Genomic DNA, 23,416 nt, shown 5'->3' with positions numbered 1-23,416 from the left:
ATGAGAGGTGTATTAATATATCTTAATAATAGACAGAGAAATAAGCAACAAAGACAGCGAGGTATTTAGAAGAGGAAATTTATAAGAAACAACAATTATTAATACATAACCCACATGATCAAAAACTTAAAGATGTAATAAAGTTACTACAGAATCAATTTAATATGATAATGGCTGATCAGGTGGCAACAAATATACAATATGCCAAACATAATACTTTTGTAATGCAAATAGACCTGGTAGGTGGTTAGCATACACTTTAAGGAAAAGACAAAAACAACGTACTATAGAAAAAATAGAATACAAAGGTAAAGAGAGATATCAACAGGATAAAATTAAAAAAGCTTTTTTAGAATATTATACAAATTTATATCTTAAAGATAATATATTGAATAGGGATATTGATAATTATTTGAAGGAATATAAGGTTAAAAATTTAACTTTAGAACAAACGGATGAATTGAATCGGCCTATAACCTCGGAAGAAATTATTTTGGTAATTAAACAATTAAAATGGGAAAACTCCTGGTACGGATGGGCTTACAGTTAGTTATTATAGGAATTTACAGGATGAGATGTTAGGTCCACTTAAGGAATTATTTAATCAGATACAACTAGGAGGGGAATTCTCATGGAGAACCTCTTTATTTCATTGATACCAAAAGAGGAACAGGATTGTTCTAAACCTGGGAATTATAGGCCAATCTCACTTTTAAATAATGATTATAAGATTTTGTTAAAATAATAGCTAATAGATTAATGTTGATTCTGCAGCAAGAATTCATAATGATCAATCTGGATTTATAAAAGGGAGACAGATGAGGAATAATGTTAGGCAGATTGTTAATTTACTGGAGTACTTAGAAAAGAAAAATTTTATTCCAGCAGCATTTATTTTTCTCGATGCAGAGAAAGCTTTTGATCGATTGCATTGGGATTTTTTATTTAAATTAATAGAAAAGATGCAATTTGGAGATGGTTTTTTAAGAATAATTAGGGCAATTTATGGAGAGCAAACAGCACAGATTATAATCAATGGTAGCTTAACAGAACCTTTTAAGATTGCGAAAGGAACAAGACAGGGATGTCCTTTATCACCATTATTGTTTATTTTAACTCTAGAACCATTATTGGATAAAATACGAGAAGTAAAGGAGATAGAGGAATTAGAGTTAGACAGTATGAATATAAGTTAAGAGCTTTTGCAGATGATTTGGTGATTACTTTAACAAACCCTATAAATTCTAGTAAATCTTTGTTGGAAATAATTGATCAATATGGGAATGTCTCAGGGTTTAAGGTAAATCAGAAAAGACAAAAGTGATAATAAAAATATGGCCAGACAACAGAAAGAAAAACTAGAGGAAGTAACAGGATTTGAAATTGTAAAGAAGGTTAAGTATTTAGGGTTTATATTACGTCATCAAATGTGAAATTGTATAAGAATAACTATGAGGTTTTATGGCAAAAGTTCAGAAGGAGTTGATTGTTTGGAAAAATTGCAATTATCTTTGCTGGGGAGAATTGCTGCTATTAAAATGAATGTTTTACCTAGATTTTTATTCCTCTTTCAGATGATACCAATAATTAAGAAAGATAAGAATCTTGAGGAATGGCAGAAGGAATTAACAAATTTATATGGGAAGGTAAAAAGCTAGGTTAAAATGAAAATAATTCAAGATTCTCGGAAAGGGAGGTTTAAAATGCCTAATTTTAAATTATATTATGAAGCAGCTGCTCTCTGCAATAAGTGATTGGTTTAATTTAACAGAGGACAGAATTTTGAATATAGAAGGTTATGATTTGTTATATGGATGGCATGCATATTTAATTTATGACAAAAAGTGGATAAGGCCTTTAAAAATCATGTGCTAAGAAATGCCCTTCATGTGTTTGGAAAAATACTCTTATAAACTAAATTATAAGGTTCCTATATGGGCATGTCCTAGACATACAGTAGAAAATATAAACATAGAACAGAAGCAGGAAATGATTACATATAAAGATCTTTTGTATACTGAAAGAGGTAATTTGCAGTTAAAATCTCTGCAAGTATTAAGAGAGGAAGGGAAAAATTATACTTGGTTTCAATATGAGCAATTACATGCTAGATGGAAGGGAGATCAAAAATTGGTAAAGAGCAGAACGAGGGAAATTTGGTAAAGCAAATTAGAAACCAGTCACAGGAGCATATAAAGAGATTGTATAATGTGTTACTTGAAATAGATTCTGAAAGGGACTTGGTAAAGGACTGTATGATAAAGTGGGCACAAAATTTTCAGGAGCCAATATTATTGGAAACGTGGGAAAAATTTGGGTTAGAAATGTTAAATTCACGCAGGCACAGAATCTGAGGAAAATTTTATAAAATGTTTTATAGATGGCATCTAGATCCTAAAAATTATCGTGTATGTATCCAGAAATGCAAGCAAAATGTTGGAGATGTAATTGTGATGACGCTACATATTTTCACATTTGGTGGACTTGTAAGGACATAAAGGCCTTTTGGATAAAAATTTGGTGGATTTTACAAAATGTTCTGAAAAGAAGATAAAGTTCCTGCCGCAATTTTTCTTGTTGGGAATTATTACGGATTGTACAGTAATTGAGACTAAATTGATTTTAAATCTAATAACTGCAGCAAGATTACTAATAGGACAATATTGGAAGAAAAAGAAGTACCAACAATACAAGAATGGATATTGAAAGTTGCCAATTTGGCTGAGATGGCGAAGATATCAGCCTTTTGAAAGACAATACGCAAGAAAGATACTTAAAGGAATGGAAAAATGGATTGACTATATTCAACGTAGATATCAGACTAAGAGTTATCAGACTGTTTTGAATGATTATGATGTATTATTTTGATTGCTTTTGGGGAAGTTAGGAATTGATGATTGTAGGGTATAATTAAGTTGGGACGAAAATTTTTAGCATATGTTTGTTTTACTTTTAACTATACCTTGTGCTCGTTCCGGGAAGTCGGGGAGGGGTTGTGAAGGAGGGGAGGGGGGGAAAGGGGGCAAAAAAAAATTTGTAAAACTTTTTGAATAAAAAAAAAAAAAAAAAGAGATGAGCAGGAGGAGGCGGTGGTGTGAGATTCAGCATCAGCATCAAGGCAACCTGAGGGCTCCGAGGGGGAAGAGGAAATGGAGTTGGCAGAGAGAGAGAGAGAGAGAGAGACGGAGGCGTCGCCTGGGCCATCCGTCAGCCCTCAGATGGAGAGTCAACGGCCCCCAGGTCTGGAGGTGGCCGATGAGGAAGAGGAGGAACAGCTGGGTCCAGTGCCTGATGCGCGGATGCTCAGAAGGCAGAGGAGAGGAGAGCAGTGGAAATCTATGGGCCTGTCCTTGGATTGGAAGAGCCACTGCTGCTAGGGAAGCCCCACCCTAGCTCTGGGGATAAAAGGCAGAGGGCGGAGATGAATAGATATGGCAGACAACTCTTCATCTTTCGGACAGACGGACTTGTGAGCCTGCGGTGAGAGAGAAACTTTTTGCCAGGGCTGCTGCCACTACTAATAAAGGAATCTTTGAGTTCACTTCAGAGCGTTTGCTGTGTTTGAGGAGCTGGATCAGAGCACTTAGTGTTGTGCCTCGTCCTCCCTCCTCTCCTCAGCCGGGCCCCTCCCGTCTCCAGCCGGGCCTGTTATCAGATTCTGAGTCTGATAATGAAGATGAACGGCCTGTCATGCCTCCAGCCCCGGGCCCTGGCCCCATGGCCGGAGAGGATGTCAGGAGTGAACAGACAAGCCCGATAAACTTCACTCCTACAGCGTGTGAGCAGGAAGCCAGTCTCGTGCTGGAATTACTGACAGCAGATCCAGCTGAAGAGTATTCAAATTGGGAGGACCCTCGCTTCCGGAGATCTGAGAGGCGACGCCAGCAGAAGGAAGGGTGGGGCAGGCCTGGATAAATGCTGAGTCATGGAGCCACACCCCACAGCCTATATAAAGGACCTGCTTTTGGCATTCCAACCTTGAGTCAAGCAAAGTCTCATCTAGTTTGCTGATATCGGACTCTATCGCTGAAGTCACAACTTGGACTCCTGCCTGCCCTGATAAACCTCGAAGGAATTTGGCAAGCTGCAGAGGCTTCATTGCCACGTTTGATACGGACTTCCTTGACCCGGTCGTCGGAGGGGGAGTGGGACACGACACTTTGTATGTTTTTACGGAGGCTAAAAAGAAGCTTTTTTCAAAAAAAAAAAATCCCAAACAACAAAGCAACCAACCCATTTCTCAATGGCTGCAAGAAACGTTATTCAAGCCCTCGCTCAGGTTTGACCCGAAGGCGTCAATTTACCCTTTTTTTAGTGAAATAACGCACAAATTCATCTTTCAGAGCTTGAAGTTGACTTGGAGAAATGAGCGAGAGTTTACCAATCACCTTAGCAGAGACTTTTGGCCGGGAGCCACAAAACAATAATAACGTTAACCTCAGAAATAGCTCCATGAAGGATGAAGTCTGAAGAGCACAAGGGGTTGGGTGTAATTTGTGTGGCGGCTTGCAAAAAGCGAGCAGGTGTGTGTTTGTTTTTTTTTGTTTGTTTTTTTTTCATTTATATCCCGCCTTTCTCCGAAGACTCAGGGCGGCTTACACTATGTCAAGCAATAGTCTTCATCCATTTGTATACTATATACAAAGTCAACTTATTGCCCCCCAACAATCTGGGTCCTCATTTTACCTACCTTATAAAGGATGGAAGGCTGAGTCAACCTTGGGCCTGGTGGGACTTGAACCTCCAATATTGCAAGCAGTTGCTGTTAATAATAGGCTGCATTAGCCTGTTGCGCCACCAGAGGCCCTGTTTGTGTGTTGCAAATGCAGAGCGGGGAGGGGAAAAGGTGATGCTTTGATTTGTGGCCTCGGGTGGGTTAGGGGTCCTTTGTCATACACGGGAGTGAAGAAATAGGCGTGCACATTAATTTACATGGAAGGAACAGCCTCCAGAGAAGTTCTCTGCATTCAAAAATAACATCCACTCACAATTTTTTAGTTTGGTTCTGCAACCCAACAAGACAGACACAGACTTCAGAGGATCATTAGAACTGCAGAAAAAACAACGGCTACCAACCTGCCTTCCATTGAGGATCTGTATACTGCACAATTTATTTATTTATTTATTTATTTAATTTTTTATACCGCCCTTCTCCCGAAGGACTCAGGGCAGTTTACAGCCATAATAAAAAACAACAGCAATATACACATAAAACCATAATTAAAAAACTTATTATACAAATGGCCGAATTAAAACATTTAAAATAAAACCCCGAATTATAGAATGTTAAAACGTTAAATCTAATTTAAAATCCTATTAAAATCCTATGCCAGTCCTGCTCGAACAAACAAATAGGTCTTCAGCTCTCGGCGGAAAGTCCGAAGGTCCGGCAGTTGCTGAAGTCCAGGGGGAAGTTTGTTCCAAAGAGTGGGAGCCCCCACAGAGAAGGCCCTCCCCCTGGGGGCCGCCAGCCGACATTGCTTGGCGGACGGCACCCTAAGGAGTCCCTCTCTGTGCGAGCGTACAGGTCGGTGGGAGGTATTCGGTAACAGCAGGCGGTCCCGTAAGTACCCTGGCCCTAAACCATGGAGTGCTTTAAAGGTAGTCACCAACACCTTGAAGTGCACCCGAAAGACCACAGGTAGCCAGTGCAGACTGCGCAGGAGAGGTGTTACATGGGAGCAACGTGTGACTCCCACTATCACCCGCGCAGCTGCATTCTGAACCAACTGGAGCCTCCGGGTACTCTTCAAGGGGAGCCCCATGTAGAGAGCATTACAGTAGTCCAAGCGAGAGGTAACCAGAGCATGAGTGACCGTGCATAAGGCATCCCGGTCAAGGAAGGGGCGCAACTGGCAGACCAGGCGAACCTGGTAAAAAGCCCTCCTGGCAACGGTCATCAAATGATCTTCGAAAGACAACCGTCCATCCAGGAGGACGCCCAAGTTGCACACCCTTTCCACTGGGGCCAATGATTCACCCCCAACAGTCAGCCGCGGCTGCAGCTGACTGTACCGGGGTGCCGGCATCCACAGCCACTCCGTCTTGGAGGGATTGAGTTTGAGCCTGTTTCTCCCCATCCAGACCCGTATGGCTTCCAGACACCGGGACAGTACTTCGATGGCTTCGTTGGGATGGCCTGGGGTGGAAAAGTACAGCTGCGTATCGTCAGCGTACAGTTGGTATCTCACACCAAAGCCATTGATGATCTCACCCAGCGGCTTCATATAGATGTTGAACAGGAGAGGCGAGAGAATCAACCCCTGCGGCACCCCACATGTGAGGGGCCTCGCGGTCGATCTCTGCCCTCCTGTCAACACCGTCTGCGACCGGTCAGAGAGATAGGAAGAGAACCACCGGTAAACGGTGCCTCCCACTCCCAAACTCCCTAACCGGTGCAGCAGGATACCATGGTCGATGGTATCAAAAGCCGCTGAGAGATCTAATAGGACCAGGGCAGAGGAACAACCCCTGTCCCTGGCCCTCCAGAGATCATCCACCAACGCGACCAAAGCCGTCTCCGTACTGTACCTGGGTCGGAAGCCAGACTGGAACGGGTCTAGATAGACAGATTCATCCAGGTGTTGGGGTAATTGACGTGCCACCACACTCTCAACAACCTTCGCCACAAAGCGAAGGTTGGAGACAGGACGATAATTTCCTAAAACAGCCGGGTCCAGGGAGGGCTTCTTGAGGAGGGGCCTCACCACCGCCTCTTTCAAGGCGGCGGGGAAAACACCCTCCATCAAAGAAGCATTTATAACCCCCTGGAGCCAGCCTCGTGTCACCTCCTGTGTGGCCAGCACCAACCAGGAGGGTCACGGGTCCAATAAACATGTGGTGGCATTCAACCGCCCCAACAACCTGTCCATGTCCTCGGGAGTCACAGGGTCAAATCCATCCCAAATAGTCTCAACAAGACATGTCTCCAGCCCCTCACAAATCAAGGCCGTAAAAATATTTACAGACCCCTCACATCCAGGACATAAACTGTTTCAACTCCTACTCTCAAAATGACGCTATAGAGCACTGCACACCAGAACAACTAGACACAAGAACTGTTTTTTCCTGAATGTCATCACTCTGCTAAACACATAATTCCCTCAACACTGTCAAACTATTTACTGAATCCACACTACTATTAATCTTCTCATCGTTCCCATCACCCATCTCCTCCCATTTACGACTGTATGACTGTAACTTTGTTGCTGGAATCCTTACGATTTATATTGATATTGTTTCCTGATTGCTTATTTGTACCCTATGACTATCATTAAGTGTTGTACCTTATGATTCTTGATGAACGTATCTTTTCTTTTAAGTACACTGCGAGCATCTGCACCAAGACACATTCCGTGTGTGTCCAAATCACACTTGGCCAATAAAGAATTCTATTCGATTCGATTCTATAACGTCCACTCACAATTATAGGCATGGAGTTTAGGATGCTAATTTTTGCACTGTGCGAAAAATATAATCATCCTGTAAGAACGGTTGCAGGAACTGGGCCTGGCTAGTCTAGTGAAGAGAAGGACCAGGGGAGACAGGAGAGCATCTTCCAATATTTGAGGGGCTGCCACAGAGAGGAGGAAGGGGGTCAAGCTATTCTCCAAAGCACCTGAAGGCCAGACAAGGAATAATGGATGGAAACTGATCAAGGAGAGATTCAACCTGGAAATTAGGAGATATTTTCTGACAATGAGAACAATCAACCCATGGAACGGAAATTGCCTTCAGAAATTCATCACTGGAGGCTTTCAAGAAGAGACTGGACTGCCATCTGTCAGAGATGGTGTAGGGTCTCCTTCTTGGACGTGGGGTTGGACTAGATGACCTACAAGGTCCCTTCCAACTCTGTTTATCTGTATCCCTCTTCAACCTCTCGCAAAGCTTTAAAATAAAGTTGTAAGGTTGAGCTGAGGTATTTTGTTCCCTTTAAAGTCCACCATGATGGCAAACAATAGCAGCATTCGTGAACAAAAAGAGAAGAGCATCTGAAAGTTTTCTGGAAATCATAGGTAGTTCTCGACTTATGGCCGTAATAACCGAATCGTAATTATAACTTTGAATCTGGGTCGTAAATAAAGGAAGTCCCTGACTTAACGTCCACAATTAGGCCTAGAATTTGCATTGCAGTTGTTAAGTAAGTCGCAGCTGATTTTATGACTTCTTTGCAGTGGTTGTTAAGTGAATCACATATTTATGACGGTGGCAGGGTCCCGGGGTTATGTGATCACTGATTTCATTCTCCAACACCCCCTCCAGGCCTTTCAGCATCCTCCCCAAAATTAAGAAGGCCAAGGGCTCCATGAACCATACAGTTTCGTGACTTACACGAGAGGTGACCACCAGTCTGGTATTAGGATTCCTTCAGTGACAAATCCACAACAGTTTTTGTCTGTTATCTACCTATGAACTCAAGAACTAGGGAATCCCTTCCTTCCTTCCTTCCTTCCTTCCTTCCTTCCTTCCTTCCTTATTTTCCTTCCTTCCTTCCTTATTTTCCTTCCTTCCTTCCTTCCTTCCTTCCTTTCTTCCTTCCTTCCTTCCTTCCTTCCTTCCTTATTTTCCTTCTTTCTTTCCTTTCTTCCTTATTTTCCTTCTTTCTTTCCTTCCTTCCTTCTTTATTTTCCTTCCTTCCTTCCTTATTTTCCTTCCTTCCTTCCTTATTTTCCTTCTTTCTTTCCTTTCTTCCTTATTTTCCTTCCTTCCTTCCTTCCTTCCTTCCTTCCTTCCTTCCTTCCTCTCATCCACCTATCCATCTACTCTAGGGGTGAATTCCAGCAGGTTCTGACAGGTTCTGGAGAACCGGTAGCGGAAATTTTGAGGAGTTCAGAGAACTGGCAAATACCACCTCTGGCTGGCTCCAGAGTGGGGTGGGAATGGAGATTTTGCAATATCCTTCCCCCTGGAATGGGGAGGGAATGGGGATTTTGCAGTATCCTTCCCCTGCCACGCCCACCATGCCCACCAAGCCATGCCCATAGAACCGGTAGTAAAAAAAATTGGATTTCTATTATCTATTATCATCTATATCCATCCCCATCTATCTATCTATCATCTATTTCCATCCCTATCCATCTATCTATCTATCTATCTATCTATCTATCTATCTATCTATCTATCTATCTATCTAATCTATCTTATTTATCTATCTATCTATTATCTATAACCATCCATGTATCATCTATATCTTAATTACTACTCCATATTGAAATCCCCAATGTATTAGTCTATATATGCTCTCAGTCTCAGTATCTATCTGTCTGTCTGTCTGTCTGTCTATCTAATCTCAATCTTTTAATTTATATCTCTATAAATCTCATCTCAATCATCTACATCTATCTATCTGTATATCTATCAATCTATATATCTATATTTACCTACTTACCTACCTACCTCTATCTAGCCTATCTATCTATCTGTCTGTCTATCTATCTATCAATCTATCTATCATCTTTTTTTTTTAATTTGCATTTATATCCCGCCCTTCTCCGAAGACTCAGGGCGGCTTACACTATGTCAAGCAATAGTCTTCATCCATTTGTATATTATATACAAAATCAACTTATTGCCCCCAACAATCTGGGTCCTCATTTTACCTACCTTATAAAGGATGGAAGGCTGAGTCAACCTTGGGCCTGGTGGGGCTTGAACCTGCAGTAATTGCAAGCAGCTGCTGTTAATAACAGACTGCATTAGTCTGTTGAGACACCAGAGGCTCTATCTATCTATCTATCTATCTATCTATCTATCTATCTATCTATCTATCTATCTATCTATCTATCTATCTATCTATCGTATTTCTCTCTCTCTCTCTCTCTCTCTCTGTCTCTCTCTTTCTCTCTCCGTATCTATCTATCTATCTATTTATCTATCTATCTATCTACCTACCTACCTACCTACCTACCTATCTCATCTATCATCCATCCATCTGTCTGTCTATCTATCTATAATCTCTCTCTCTCCAGTATCTATCTACCTACCTACCATCTCTCTCTCTCTTATCTATCTATCTATCTATCTATCTATCTATCTATCTATTTATCATCTATCTATCTATCCATCCATCCATCCATCCATCTATCATCTATCTATCATTTATATCATCTATCTATCTGTTCCTTCTGGCTGACATTATTTGTTGGGATTTATTGTTGGATCTTATAACTCTTCTATATTAGAAGCCAACCAGAATCATTTGGATTTGCGGGAGGAGGATATTAGAAATTTGAAAGGCAAATAAAGAAATATGTACATAAATAATACAGGTAAATCTTCTCTTTTCCTTCCTAAAATGTTTCAGCATTACAGAATGGGTGTTTTTGTTTTTTTCCTGAATAGAACAAAAACTCAAGAAAGAAGGGAGGGAGAAGAGTGGGAGGAAGGGAGGAAGGAAGGAAGGAAGGAAGGAAGGGTGGAAGGAAGGAAGGAAAAGTAGGAAGGAAGGAAAGGGAAGAGTGAGAGTAAATGAAAGGAAGGAAGGAAAAAAGGGAAAAAAGAAAAGGAAGAGTGAGAGTAAATGAAAGGAAGGAAGGAAAAGTAGGAAGGGAAGATTGAGAGTAAATGAAAGGAAGGAAGGAAGGAAAAAAGGGAAGAAAGAAAGGGAAGAGTGAGTAAATGAAGGAAGGAAGGAAAGAGTGAGAGTAAATGAAGGAAGGAAAGAGAGAGAGTAAATGAAAGGAAGGAAGGAAAGAAGGAAGGAAGGGAAAAAAGAAAGGGAAGAGTGAGAGTAAATGGAAGGAAGGAAGGATTCCATGGTTCTTAAATTGGTAGACAGGTAGGTGGACGGACAGAAACTATTGTGATTTCCTAGTCACCATTTCTACAGCCCACAGCCTGGCTGGTGCGATTTGACTTCAGCTTTCGTAGAGCCAAGCCGTGCGCTCGGAGGCCTGCCCTGTGTGTATCCTAGAGAGAACACCGCATTTCAAAGCTCTCCCAAACATTTCGGAGGCCAAATAAAGCCCCTTTTGTCAACGTTCACAATGCAGCCCACAAAGAAGGAAAGCAACGTTCCCAAACGCCCCAGATCCGTAACCAAGAGCGATATAACCCACCGCAAATAGACTTCACCGGCGACACTTAACTTTATTTTTCGGGCGATTTAGCGGCTGATTGTTTTTGGGCTTTTTTTTACACTCAACTAGTTTTTAATTAAAAAGTGACTTTTGTTCCTTTAAACTCTGGGGGGGGAAAAAAAGCCCTTTTGGATTTAGCCCAGTCGGCCAAAGCCACAGGGGTGGTGTTTGTGTGCGTGGGTGTGATCATATTAGAAAGTTTTAAAAAGGAGTTTCAAGCACCAATGGATCCCACCAAGCCATGTCCATTGCCTTTTTTCCTTCTCCTTTGTAATCTGCTTATTAGATTCTTAACAGTCAAAAGAGATTAAGTCTCGGGAGCCGCGAAAATCCCTTTCATTTCCCCCATCAGGATAAGTTAGTGGAGTGTGGCTTGCTTATTTTATTTTATTTATAACAATGGCCATCTCTTTCACCCCGATTCCCTTTTCTTTCTACTCCACTGCCCCTCGACCTAACCCCCTGTTCCTTTCCCCCACCCCTTTTTTTTTCTTTTTTTTTTAAATGTTCTTTTCCCCCTGCAGAGATCTGCGCGGCCGACTGTGGGGTCCACGGCACCTGCGTCGGGGGCGCCTGCCGCTGCGAAGAGGGCTGGATGGGGGCGGCTTGCGATCAGAGAGCGTGTCACCCGCGCTGCAACGAACACGGGACCTGTCGGGACGGCAAGTGTGAATGTAGCCCCGGCTGGAACGGAGAGCACTGCACCATCGGTAAGAGGGAAAATTTGGCAAGAAAGCATAGCTGGAAAAGAGACCGTCGGCGGGTGAGGAGGGTACGGTGGACAGAGCATGCTTAACGGAATCGGCTGGACATTAATGAAGCATGTGTGCATCCTCTTTTTTTTTTTTTTTTTTTTTTTACATTCTTGGATTGTTCACCTCCCACGTCTCACACGTTTCCTTGATGTGATTCTCCCCCCTTCGGCTTCACGGGCCCTCCAATGTTGTTTCATTCGGCCAGGCCAGACCATCTCAGCGATGGAGAAACGCAGGTTGAGGCTGCGAGAGGTTGTTGGATGACCGATGCAGTAGAATAGCTATAGCACTTAGATTTATATACCGCTTCACTCTTAAGCCCTCTCTAAGCGGTTTACAGAGTCAACATAATTGCCCCCAACAATCTGGGTCCTCATTTTACCCACCTTGGAAGGATGGAAGGCTGAGTCAAACTGGAGCCGGTCAGGATCGAACTTCCTGGCTGTGGCCAGAGTTAGCCTGCAATACTGCATTCTAACCAGTGGTGGGATTCAGCCAGTTCGCACCACTTCGGGAGAACGGTTGTTAACTTTCTGAGCAGTTTGGCAAACTGGTTGTTGGAAGAAATCATTAGGGCAGAGAACCGGTTGTTAAATTATTTGAATCCCACCACTGATTCTAACCACTGCGCCACCATGACAGGAAGGAAGGAAGGAAGGAAGGAAGGAAGGAAGGAAGGAAGGAAGGAAGGAAGGAAGGAAGGAAGGAAGGAAGGAAGGAAGAAGGAAAAAAAAGAGGGAGGGAGGGAGGGTGGAATTAAATAGCAATAACACTTAGACTTATAGACCACTTTCCAGCCCTCTCTAAGCAGTTTACAGAGTCAGCATTTTGCACCCAACAATCCGGGTCCTCATTTTACCCACCTCGGAAGGATGGAAGGCTGAGTCAACCTTGAACTGGTCAGGATCGAACTCCTGGCAGTGGGCAGAGTCAGTCTGCAATGCTGTATTCTAACCTTTTATTCTATATTCTGTATTCTAAGGATCCTTGAGTGGTGCAGACTGCTAAACAGTCTGTTATTAACAACAGCTGCCTGCAATTATTGCAGGTTCAAGTCCCACCAGGCCCAAGGTTGACTCAGCCTTCCATCCTTTATAAGGTAGGTAAAATGAGGACCCAGGTTGTTGGGGGCAATAAGTTGACTTTGTATATAATATACAAATAGGATGAAGACTATTGCTTAACATAGTGTAAGCCGCCCTGAGTCTTCGGAGAAGGGCGGGGTATAAATGTAAATAAATAAATAATAAATAAATAAATAACCACTGCGCCACCATGACAGGAAGGAAGGAAGGAAGGAAGGAAGGAAGGAAGGAAGGAAGGAAGGAAGGAAGGAAGGAAGGAAGGAAGGAAGGAAGGAATTAAATAATTAAATTAGGCTTATATACCACTTCATAGTGCTTTTACAGCCCTCTCTAAGCAGTTTACAGAGTCAGCCTCTTGCCCCCAACAATCTGGGTCCCCATTTTACCCACCTCGGAAGGACAGAAGGCTGAGTCAAATTTGAGCCTGATGACATTCGAACTGCCAAATTGCAGGCAGCGGGCAGCCAGCAGAAGTAGCCTGCAGTGCTGTACTTTAACCACTGCGCCATCACTGCTCTAGGCAGTACAGTCAGTCCTCAGCTTACAACTAATTCATTTAGAGACCATTCGAACGACAGTGGAAACAGTAACTTATAAGTGGTTTTCACGCTGGTTGTAGTTGTAAGTCGAGATTACCAGTAACGAACATACATATAATGATCACTCATTCGGGCGACAGGATAGCAGTGTTCCGATATCTCAGGGGTTGCCCCAAAGAAGAGGGAGTCAAGCTATTCTCCAAAGCACCAGAAGGCAAGACAAAAAACAATGGGTGGAAACTAATTAAGGAGAGAAGCAACTTAGAACTAAGGAGGAATTTTGTCCTAACAGTAAGCACAATTAACTAGTGGAGCAGCTTGCCACCAGAAGTTGTGGTGGGTGCTTCATCGCTGGAGGTTTTTAAGAAGAGATCGGATAAACATTGGTCTGAAATGGTATATAGGGTCTCCTGCTTGAGCAGGGGGTTGGACTGGAAGACCTCCAAGGTCCCTTCCAACTCTGTTACACTGTTAAAAGCACCTGAAGGCAGGATGAGAAGCAACAGAGGGAAACCAACCAGGGAGAAAACCAACCTGGAACCGAGGAGAAACTTTCTGACAGTGAGAACAATTAATCAGTGGAACGACTTGCCTCCAGAAGTTGCGAATGCTCCAACACTGGAAATTTTTTAGAAAATGTTGGATAACCATCTGACTGAGATGGTGTAGGGTTTCCTGCCTGGGCAGGGGGTTGGACTAGAAGGCCTCCAAGGTCCCTTCCAATTATTCTCTCCTCTCCTCTCCTCTCCTCTATATTCTATTCTATTCTATGCTATGCTATGCTACGCTATGCTATGCTATGCTATGCTATGCTATGCTATGCTATGCTATTCTTTCCTCTCCTCTCTTCTCTATATTCTATTCCAGAGGTTCCCAATCTTTTTCGCCCGCGGCTCCCCCGGAAATCCGACCTGCAACTGCGCATGCACACCAGACGCGCCCGCGGCTCCCCGGAAATCCGACTTGCAACTGCGCATGCGCACCAGACGCCCCAGAAATGGCGCATCAGCGCCGGACCCAGCGGGCGCAGATATTCCGCGGCGCCCCCATGCCGATAGCGCGGCTCCCTGGGGAGCCGCGGCTCACAGTTTGGGAATCACTGTTCTATTCTATTCTATTCTATTCTGTTCTTCATTCTGTTCTCTCCTCTCCTCTCTTCTCTATATTCTATTCTATTCTATTCTATTCTATTCTATTCTATTCTATTCTATTCTATTCTATTCTATTCTATTCTATATCCTATTCTCTCCTCTCCTCTCCTCTCCTCTCTTCTCTCTATTCTATTCTATTCTATTCTATTCTATTCTATTCTATATCCTATTCTCTCCTCTCCTCTCCTCTCTTCTCTCTATTCTATTCTATTCTATTCTATCTATTCTATCTATTCTATTCTATCTCTATTCTCATCCTATTCTCTCCTCTCCTCTCCTCTCCTCTCTTCTCTCTATTCTATTCTATTCTATTCTATTCTATTCTATTCTATTCTATTCTATTCTATTCTATATCCTATTCTCTCCTCTCCTCTCCTCTCTTCTCTCTATTCTATTCTATTCTATTCTATTCTATTCTATTCTATTCTATTCTATATCCTATTCTCTCCTCTCCTCTCCTCTCCTCTCTTCTCTCTATTCTATTCTATTCTATTCTATTCTATTCTATTCTATTCTATTCTATTCTATTCTATTCTCTATCCTATTCTCTCCTCTCCTCTCCTCTCCTCTCTTCTCTCTCTTCTATTCTATTCTATTCTATTCTATATGCTATTCTCTCCTTTCCTCTCCTCTCCTCTCCTCTATTCTATTCTATTCTATTCTATTCTATATCCTATTCTCTCCTCTCCTCTCTTCTCTCTATTCTATTCTATTCTATTCTATTCTATTCTACATGCTATTCTCTCCTCTCCTCTCCTCTATTCTAAAGTAATGGTGGCATTAAAAAAAAGAGACTTATGACCGTTTTTCATGCTTTGTGACCACTGCAGCATCTCCATGGTCACATGATCAAAATTTGGACCCTTAGCAACTGGCACGTATTTATGAAGGTTGCAGTGTCCTAGAGCAGCAGTCTCCAACCTTGGCAACTTGAAGCCTGGCGGACTTCAACTCCCAGAATTCCCCAGCCAGCTTTGCTGGCTGGGGGGTTCTGGGAGTTGAAGTCCGCCAGGCTTCAAGTTGCCAAGGTTGGAGACCCGTGTCCTAGAGTCATGAGGTCACCTTTTGCGACCTTCTGACAAGCAGAATCAATGGAGAAACCAGATTCACTACAGGTAGTCCTCAACTTACAACAATTGGTTTAGTGACCGTTCAAAGTTACAACAGCACTGGAAAAAAGAGTGGTTTATATTCTTTCCTCCCCCCCCCCACCCATACTTACAACATCCTCACAATCACCTAATCAAAATTCGGATGCTGGTTCATATTTATGACGGTCGCAGTGTCCTGGAGTCACGAGATCCCCTTTTGTGACCTTCTTGAGCAGCCAAATCACTGGGGAAGTCGGATTCGTTTAACGACTGTTTACTAACTTCACAAGGTCGTAAAAAGGGGCAAAACCCCGCTTTGCAAATGCCTCGCTTAGCAACAGATGTTGGTGGTCTCCATTGGCGTCCTAAATCAAGGACCAGCTGTAACGCTTTCCAATCTCAGAACGTTAGCCGAAATAGATCCGGGTTCACCGTTTTCTTGAGTTTTGAGATCTCTTCCTGAGATCTTTCGCTTCTGAATCTTCCTTACCAGACGAAAGCCTATTTAAAACGAAGGCATTCCTTTGGAATATTACAATCTAGAGCAGGGGTGTCCAAACTTGGTCCCTTTAAGACTTGTGGACTTCAACTCCCAGAGTCCCTCAGCCAGCTGGCTGAGGAACTCTGGGAGTTGAAGTCCACAAGTCTTAAAGGGACCAAGTTTGGACACCCCTGATCTAGAGTCTTTCCCTACTCTGTTAAAAAAAAAAAAAGAAAGAAACCTAACTTAAGACATTTTTTTTAATATAAAATTCAGTGGTGGGATTCAGCCGGTTCAAGCGAACCGGTAGTTAAATTGCTGGCTGGCCCCATGCTGCCCCTTCCAAGAGTCTCCACACGCCCCGTTTTTGCACCCAGGTAAGTGCAGGGAGGTCTCCTAGGCCCAAAACAGATGGGGGGGTGGCAGCCCCCATTTTTGCTCCCAGGAGGCTGCAGGGAGGCCTCCTAGTCCAGGGGTCTCCAACCTTGGTCCCTTTAAGACTTGTGGACTTCAACTCCCAGAGTCCCTCAGCCAGCAAAGCTGGCTGAGGAACTCTGGGAGTTGAAGTCCACAAGTCTTAAAGGGACCAAGGTTGGAGACCCCTGGACTAGGCCCAAAACACGGTGGTGGGGGCGGCATGTCCCCGCCATGCCCACCATGGCCACGCCCACCATGGCCACGCCCACCCAGCTGGCCATTAGGGCAGAGAACCGGTTGTTAAATTATTTGAATCCCACCAATGATAAAATCTTTGGAAAGGCTTGTTTCATTTTATTTTATTTTTAATAGACAACATGGAACCCTGACTTTCTGAGCTGGGTAACACCGTTGTGGATATATACCAAATACCGCTTGTCTTTTGTGGTCACCGGCCAATATCTTGTGTTGAATTCTGGTGTACTCACCCATTGCTACGCAGTTAATCCTTGTTATTAGTTAGCTATGCTGATGTTACGGGTCCAGGCCCATTATAAACTGAAGCTCTATAAATGAACACCTTCAGTCGCATTGTTAATTTTATGCTCTATAGACCAAATAACCTTCAGCTAGGGAGTATAAAATGCACTTCTTTTTAAAATCTATTGGAATTGCAATGGGGTGGTAAGGTTGGTGTAACTTGCTGATAGAGGTCACTGAAAGACCTAAGAGCTGTTACTCACACAATGCTAAGCTTGGTTAGATTTGACTTGACTTGAATTCTCTTGGGTCATATCATATAGCCTGTTGTGCTCAGTTAGTTTATCATTTCACCAGCGGTGCGAACCATGAACGTGGGTTTAGTATCAAAAGATCAAAAGAAGGTCCGATTAAATTGATTTATTACTAAACAGCCCATGCACAGGGATCTTCTCAGCTAACTTCTCAACTAACAGGGGCTGCCCCAAAGAAGAGGGAGTCAAAGCTATTCTCCAAAGCACCTGAGGGCAGGACAAGAAGCAATGGGTGGAAACTCATCAAGGAGAGAAGCAACTTAGAACTAAGGAGAGATTTCCTGACAGTGAGAACAATTAACCAGTGGAACAGCTTGCCACCAGAAGTTGTGAATTCTTCAACACTGGAAGATTTTAAGAAGAGATTGGATAACCATTTGTCTGAAGGTGGTGTAGGGTTTCCTGCTTGAGCAGGGGGTTGGACTAGAAGACCTCCAAGGTCCCTTCCAACTGTTATTCTACTCTACTCTACTCTACTCTACTCTACTCTACTCTATTCTATTCTTTTCTATCCTATCCTATTCTATTCAACAGTTAGTACTGCTTGGAGTTTGTTAAGCGTCATTACCACTCAAGTAGTCCGCTTGTGGCTACCTAGAGATTCTAGGCAGATCAAGAAACTTCTAGAATGGGAGAAATCAGCAATCCATTTTGCTTCCTTTAGCATCTTGTTGTCCTGTCACTCCTCATAGTACCCATTCATGAAATCAGGGTGAACACATTCAGAAGAGACAACGTTATCCTCTTGGCCTGTCACAATATAATCTCAGGGGAGCCTGTGGTTGACATTCTCCTAAGCAGCCACCATGAGAAAGAGTTGGCAAAACAGCTCAGTTCAAATTGGATCTGACCGAGGAGGAGGCTCAGCAGAAGCACCTCACTGAGGACTAGGAGCATAGGCTTTCCAAGCAGGGGGAAGACCTGAGAGAGTGCAAGGCCAGGTACCGGCTCCTGGAGGCTCAGCGGGCTGAGATGGTCAGCCAGTTCCAGGCCATGATGCAGTCTCACTGGAACAAGGCCCTCCGGCTCTTCGCCACCAGCGGCACTTCCCTCCAGCCTTCACCCAAAGCCCCCAACCAGGAGGCTGAAGCAGCCCCTGAGTCGGAATTTCTGCACATACACCCCGACCCACACAAAAAGACCCCGAAGGGGGAGACTCTGTGCAGCAACACAAGCGTTCATTGCACGTATCCAGTCCAGGGGCCGTAGTTTGAGGAGCTCTGATTTAGTGCAATATAAAAAATGCAAATAATTTTTCTGGGGACCACCAAAATTTTCTCGCGGACCACCCATTGGTGACCGCTGTTCTAAATGACCCAGAATGTGAGCCTTCTCCCATCTCGCACTCTGAATTTGAGTCATTTTTCTCCTTTCCTCTTTTTTTTTTTCCTTCTCCTTTTTTGCTTCCAGATATGAATATGGTGCTTTTTTTTAAAATTTCCCCATCAGACATACTGGAGTCTAGACTCTGCAATGGGGAGGGGGGCATATCCCCCCCCGAAATTCTTTCAAAGGTCATGTCCCGTCTCCCCTACTCCCCCCCCCCGCCCACCGAGATGGGTGGTCTTCTTGAGCCAGTGCAGAAAAGCAGGAGGGAGGGGGGAAGCCCTGGAAAACACAAAAAGATTGAAAAGAGTGTGGGAAGGGGGTGCCCCAGTGAAGAAAAACAGTCCCCCCTGATCCTTCCTCGGTAACTTGATAAATAAGAGCAAAGTGCCAGCAGGAAGAAGAGGGCTTTAACTCACAACCTCTCTCTCTCTCTCTCTCTCTCTCTCTCTCTCTCTCTCTCTCTCCCCCCCCCCCCATAAGTTATTTCCTCCCCACCCCACTCTTTTCTGAAGTTGCCAGTGGCAGGAAAGGGAAAAAGAACAATTCAGTCACACTGAAATGTGAGTGAAAACGTCTGGCCCCGTTTGTAGACATATAGACTGCACAGAGACCCTCTCTTCTCCCTCCCTCTATCTATCTGTCTTCCGCTCTATCTCTTTCTTTCATGCTCTCTGTTTCTTTGTCTCTCTGTATTTCTCTTTCACTCGCTCTGTTTCTCTGTGTGTTTCTTTCTCTCTGTGTGTATGTTTCTCTTTCTCTCACTCTCTCTCTTTCTTTCCCTGTGTGTGTCTCTCTCTCTGTTTATTTCTCTGTGTCTTTCTTTCTTTCTTTCTGTCTGTCTGTTTTCCTTCCTCCCTCCCTCCCTCTCTTTCTCCCTCTCCCTCTCTCTCTCTCTCTCTTTCTCTTTTCTCCCACATTCTCTTTTTCTCTTTCCATTTCTCTCTCCCTGTGTCTGTCTCTCTCTGTTTCTCTCTCTTTTCTCTTTTCTCTTTCTGTGTGTCCCTTCCTTTCTATCTTTGTCTTTCTCTCTCTCTCTCTTTCTGTCTCTTTCTCTTTTCTCCCACTCTCTTTTTCTCTCTCCATTTCTCTCTCCCTGTGTCTGTCTCTCTCTGTTTCTCTTCTCTGTGTGTCCCTTCCTTTCTTCCTTCCTTCCTTTCTATCTCTGTCTTTCTCTCTCGCTCTCTCTTTCTGTCTCTTTCTCTTTTCTCCCACACTCTTTTTCTCTTTCCATTTCTCTCTCCCTGTGTCTGTCTCTGTTTCTCTTTTCTGTGTGTCCCTTCTTTTCTTCCTTCCTTTCTTTCTATCTCTGTCTTTCTCTCTCTCTTTCTGTCTCTTTCTTTTTTCTCCCACACTGTCTCTCTTTTTCTCTCTCCATCTCTCTCTCCCTGTGTCTGTCTCTCTCTGTTTCTCTTTCTCTGTATGTCTCTTCCTTCCTTCCTTCCTTCCTTCCTTCCTTCCTTCCTTCCTTCCTTCCTTCCTTCCTCTCTCTCTTTCTGTATCTTTCTCTTTTTTCCCACTCTCTCTCTCTCTTTCTTTCTTCTCTCTTTCTCTCTCTTTTTCGCTCTCTGACCTAAAATCTTTGTAAAGTTTCTTTTAGTTTGCTGAACTTATCCTCAATGGACTTGGCCTCTCTTTTTTGTAAGAGAGGTTAATTAATCGCCTCAGAAAATGTTCCTTCTAAAGAGAGAAGATGGGAATATCCCAATTATGAGGGCCACATCAGGCCTCTCTTGGCTTATAAATGAATCCTCTGGTCAATATTAGTGGTTTACTTCGGAACGGATAAGCAATTTTGTATCCCAGGGATTAAGATCACGCTTATCGTTGCGGGCTGTTCATGTCCCCTTTGATGCTACGACATGGCAACCGTCATAAATATGAACCAATTTTGATCACGGGACTATGGGGATGCTAGAAAAGTTGTAAGCGTGAAAAATGGTCATAAATCACTTTTTCAGTGCCTTTGTAACTTTGAATGGTCGCTAAATGATTTGTTGCAAGTCAAGGACTACCTTTAGACATCTTGTTGGGTCTCTACCACCGATACGTGGCTGGCAGGAAAAGCAAAAACAGGAAAAAGATTGTCTAGGGAGATTCTCAGTCCTCCAGGTCGGGGTCTCCAATCTGGGCAACTTTAAGCCTGGCGGACTTCAACTCCCAGAATTCCCCAGCCAGCGACCGGTCAGAGAAATAGGAGGAGAACCACCGATAAACGGTGCCTCCCACTCCCAAACCCTCCAACCGGTGCAGCAGGATACCATGGTCGATGGTATCAAAAGCCGCTGAGAGATCTAACAGGACCAGGGCAGAGGAACAACCCCTATCCCTGGCCCTCCAGAGGTCATCCACCAACGCGACCAAAGCTGTCTCCGTACTATATCCGGACCGGAAGCCGGACTGGAACGGGTCTAGATAGACAGCTTCATCCAGGTACCGGGGAAGCTGCCATGCCACCACACTCTCAACAACCTTCGCCACAAAGCGAAGGTTGGAGACTGGACGATAATTTCCCAAAGTAGCTGGGTCCAGGGAAGGCTTCTTGAGGAGGGGTCTCACCACCGCCTCTTTCAATGCGGCGGGGAAAACCCCTTCCAACAATGAAGCATTTATAATTCCCCGGAGCCAGCCTCGTGTCACCTCCTGATTGGCCAGCACTAGCCAGGAGGGACACGGGTCCAGTAAACATGTAGTGGCATGTAACCTCCCCAGTAACCTGTCCACGTCCTCGAGAGCCACAGAATCAAACTCATCCCAAACAACATCGACAAGACGCGTCTCCGTCATCTCACCTGGATCATCGCAATTTTGGTCCAAACTATCCCGGAGCTGAGCGATTTTATCGTATAGATAACCACTAAACTCCTCGGCACGTCCCTGCAAGGGGTCATCCCGCCCCTCCTGATGTAGGAGAGAGCGGGTCACCCGAAACAGGGCGGCCGGGCGGTTATCTGCCAATGCAATGAGGGTGGAAACGTAGGAACGTGTCGCCTCCCTCAGTGCCACTAGGTAGGTCTTCGAGAAAGACCTAACTAGTGTCCGATCAGCCTCGGAACGGCTGGACCTCCAGGTACTCTCTAGGCGTCTTCTCCGGCGTTTCATCTCTCTCAGCTCCTCAGAGAACCAAGGAGCCAATTGAGATCTGCGCCGGGTCAGAGGCCGCAAAGGCACGACACGGTCCAAAGCCCCAGCCGCGGCCTGTTCCCAGGCCGCAACTAGTTCTTCGATTGTGCCGTGGGTCGTACTTTGGGGTGTCCCAAAGGTGCTTTTTCAAGAAGCAACTGAACTTTCTTGTTTGAAGATGTTTCGCTTCTCAATCAAGAAGCTTCTTCAGCTCTGACTGGATGGTGGGGAATGGAAGGATTTATATTCCTTGCAGACAGCTGGTCAGTTGCATCCTTTTTAGAGAGTCCTTGAGGCCACTTGGAGGTTTGTCTGTGTCCTCGGGGTCACCTTGAGTAGCGCAAATGGGTTTGGAGCGGCTGAAAGGACCATGTTGTGGAGCTGTCCTTTTGCGGGATGTCTCTATCAACACAGACGAACCTCCAAGCGGCCTCAACGACCCTCTAAAAAGGATGCAAATGACCAGCCGTCTGCAAGGAGTATCAATCCTTCCGTTCCTCCACCAATCCAGTCCGAGCTGAAAAAGCTTCTTCGATGAGAAGCAAAACGCCTTCAAAGAAAAAAGCAAGGAAGTCCAGTTGCCGCCTGAAAAAAAAGCACCTGTGGGTAAAAGATTGACTGCCGCTACAGTATGAGGTTGCGAGGTTGCTACCCAATCCCTGCAAAATGACCTGCTTTTGCAGACACCCCGATTTTTCCACCCTGCATCCATCCAAATTCCTCTTCCCCCTTCTTTGAACACATGCCTGCTTTCCCCCCCCCCCTTTCATCCTGCCATCCCTACAATATCCGCTTGGCCTCCTGTTGTTGTTGTTACGTCACCGTCGTCGTTGTTGCTGCTGCAGCCGTTGTTATTTTGTCCTTCCTCCCTCCCTGCTCCTCTCCCACCGCTCCGGCCGTCCGCCTTAGCGTCTCTGTCTCGTAGTGAACCGTATTGCACTTTTTAAAAATCCAATCCTACTTTACATGTTCTGTCTTTTATTTTATTTTTTATTTTTTCCAAGCTCACTATCTGGATAAGGTAGTGAAAGGTATGGTAGCTTCTCTTCTTGTTGTGTCTTTGTGTGTTTCCATCCAGCCCTCTCTCCCGCCCCACACACACCTCACCCTGCACAAATCTCAGCTTAGGTCCTTTCCTCCCACCCACCCCCATCTCCAAGACCTCACCATTGTCACCTAAAGTCTAGCATGATGACATGATTTTTTTTTTCTCCCCCAGGGATTTAAGCGCAGGAAGGTCAATTTCCACTCCATCCTTCTGTAACTGCAATTGTCTTCCACTAATCTCCTATCTGTCTTGCTTCTGTCTTCTCCATCCATCCCTCATTCCAACTTAGACAGGCGATGTGGGTTGGGAGGGGGAGGGTTTCTCTGCGTGGATGCTTTAAATTCTTTTTTTTTTCATGATACACCTCAGGAGAAGACAAGGTGAGTAGGATGATATGAAATCTGTCTTCCTTATTTCCAAAAAGCCCGGCGAATAATCTTAACCACAGCTTCCGCTTTACAGGTTGGAAATATTTCATGCAGTTGAAAGTTGGTTAGTAAATTTTGAAGATGTTTTGGGCCGCCA

General features: G+C 44.2%; 1 protein-coding gene across 1 annotated transcript in view; it reads left to right on the top strand.

Annotated features, from left to right (window-relative positions):
- Positions 1 to 23,416, top strand: part of TENM4 (teneurin transmembrane protein 4) — a 750,531-nt gene that overhangs the window by 632,638 nt on the left and 94,477 nt on the right. The window contains exon 15 of the mRNA XM_058185522.1: positions 11,606 to 11,791. Within this exon, the coding sequence (XP_058041505.1) occupies positions 11,606 to 11,791 (186 nt within the window). The remainder of the gene's footprint in view (positions 1 to 11,605; positions 11,792 to 23,416) is intronic.

This window comes from Ahaetulla prasina, chromosome 5, assembly GCF_028640845.1.
Source record: "Ahaetulla prasina isolate Xishuangbanna chromosome 5, ASM2864084v1, whole genome shotgun sequence".
Lineage (NCBI taxonomy): Eukaryota > Metazoa > Chordata > Lepidosauria > Squamata > Colubridae > Ahaetulla > Ahaetulla prasina.
The sequence above is the reverse complement of the archived record's forward strand: the minus strand, read 5'-3'. Positions and strand labels throughout refer to the sequence as shown.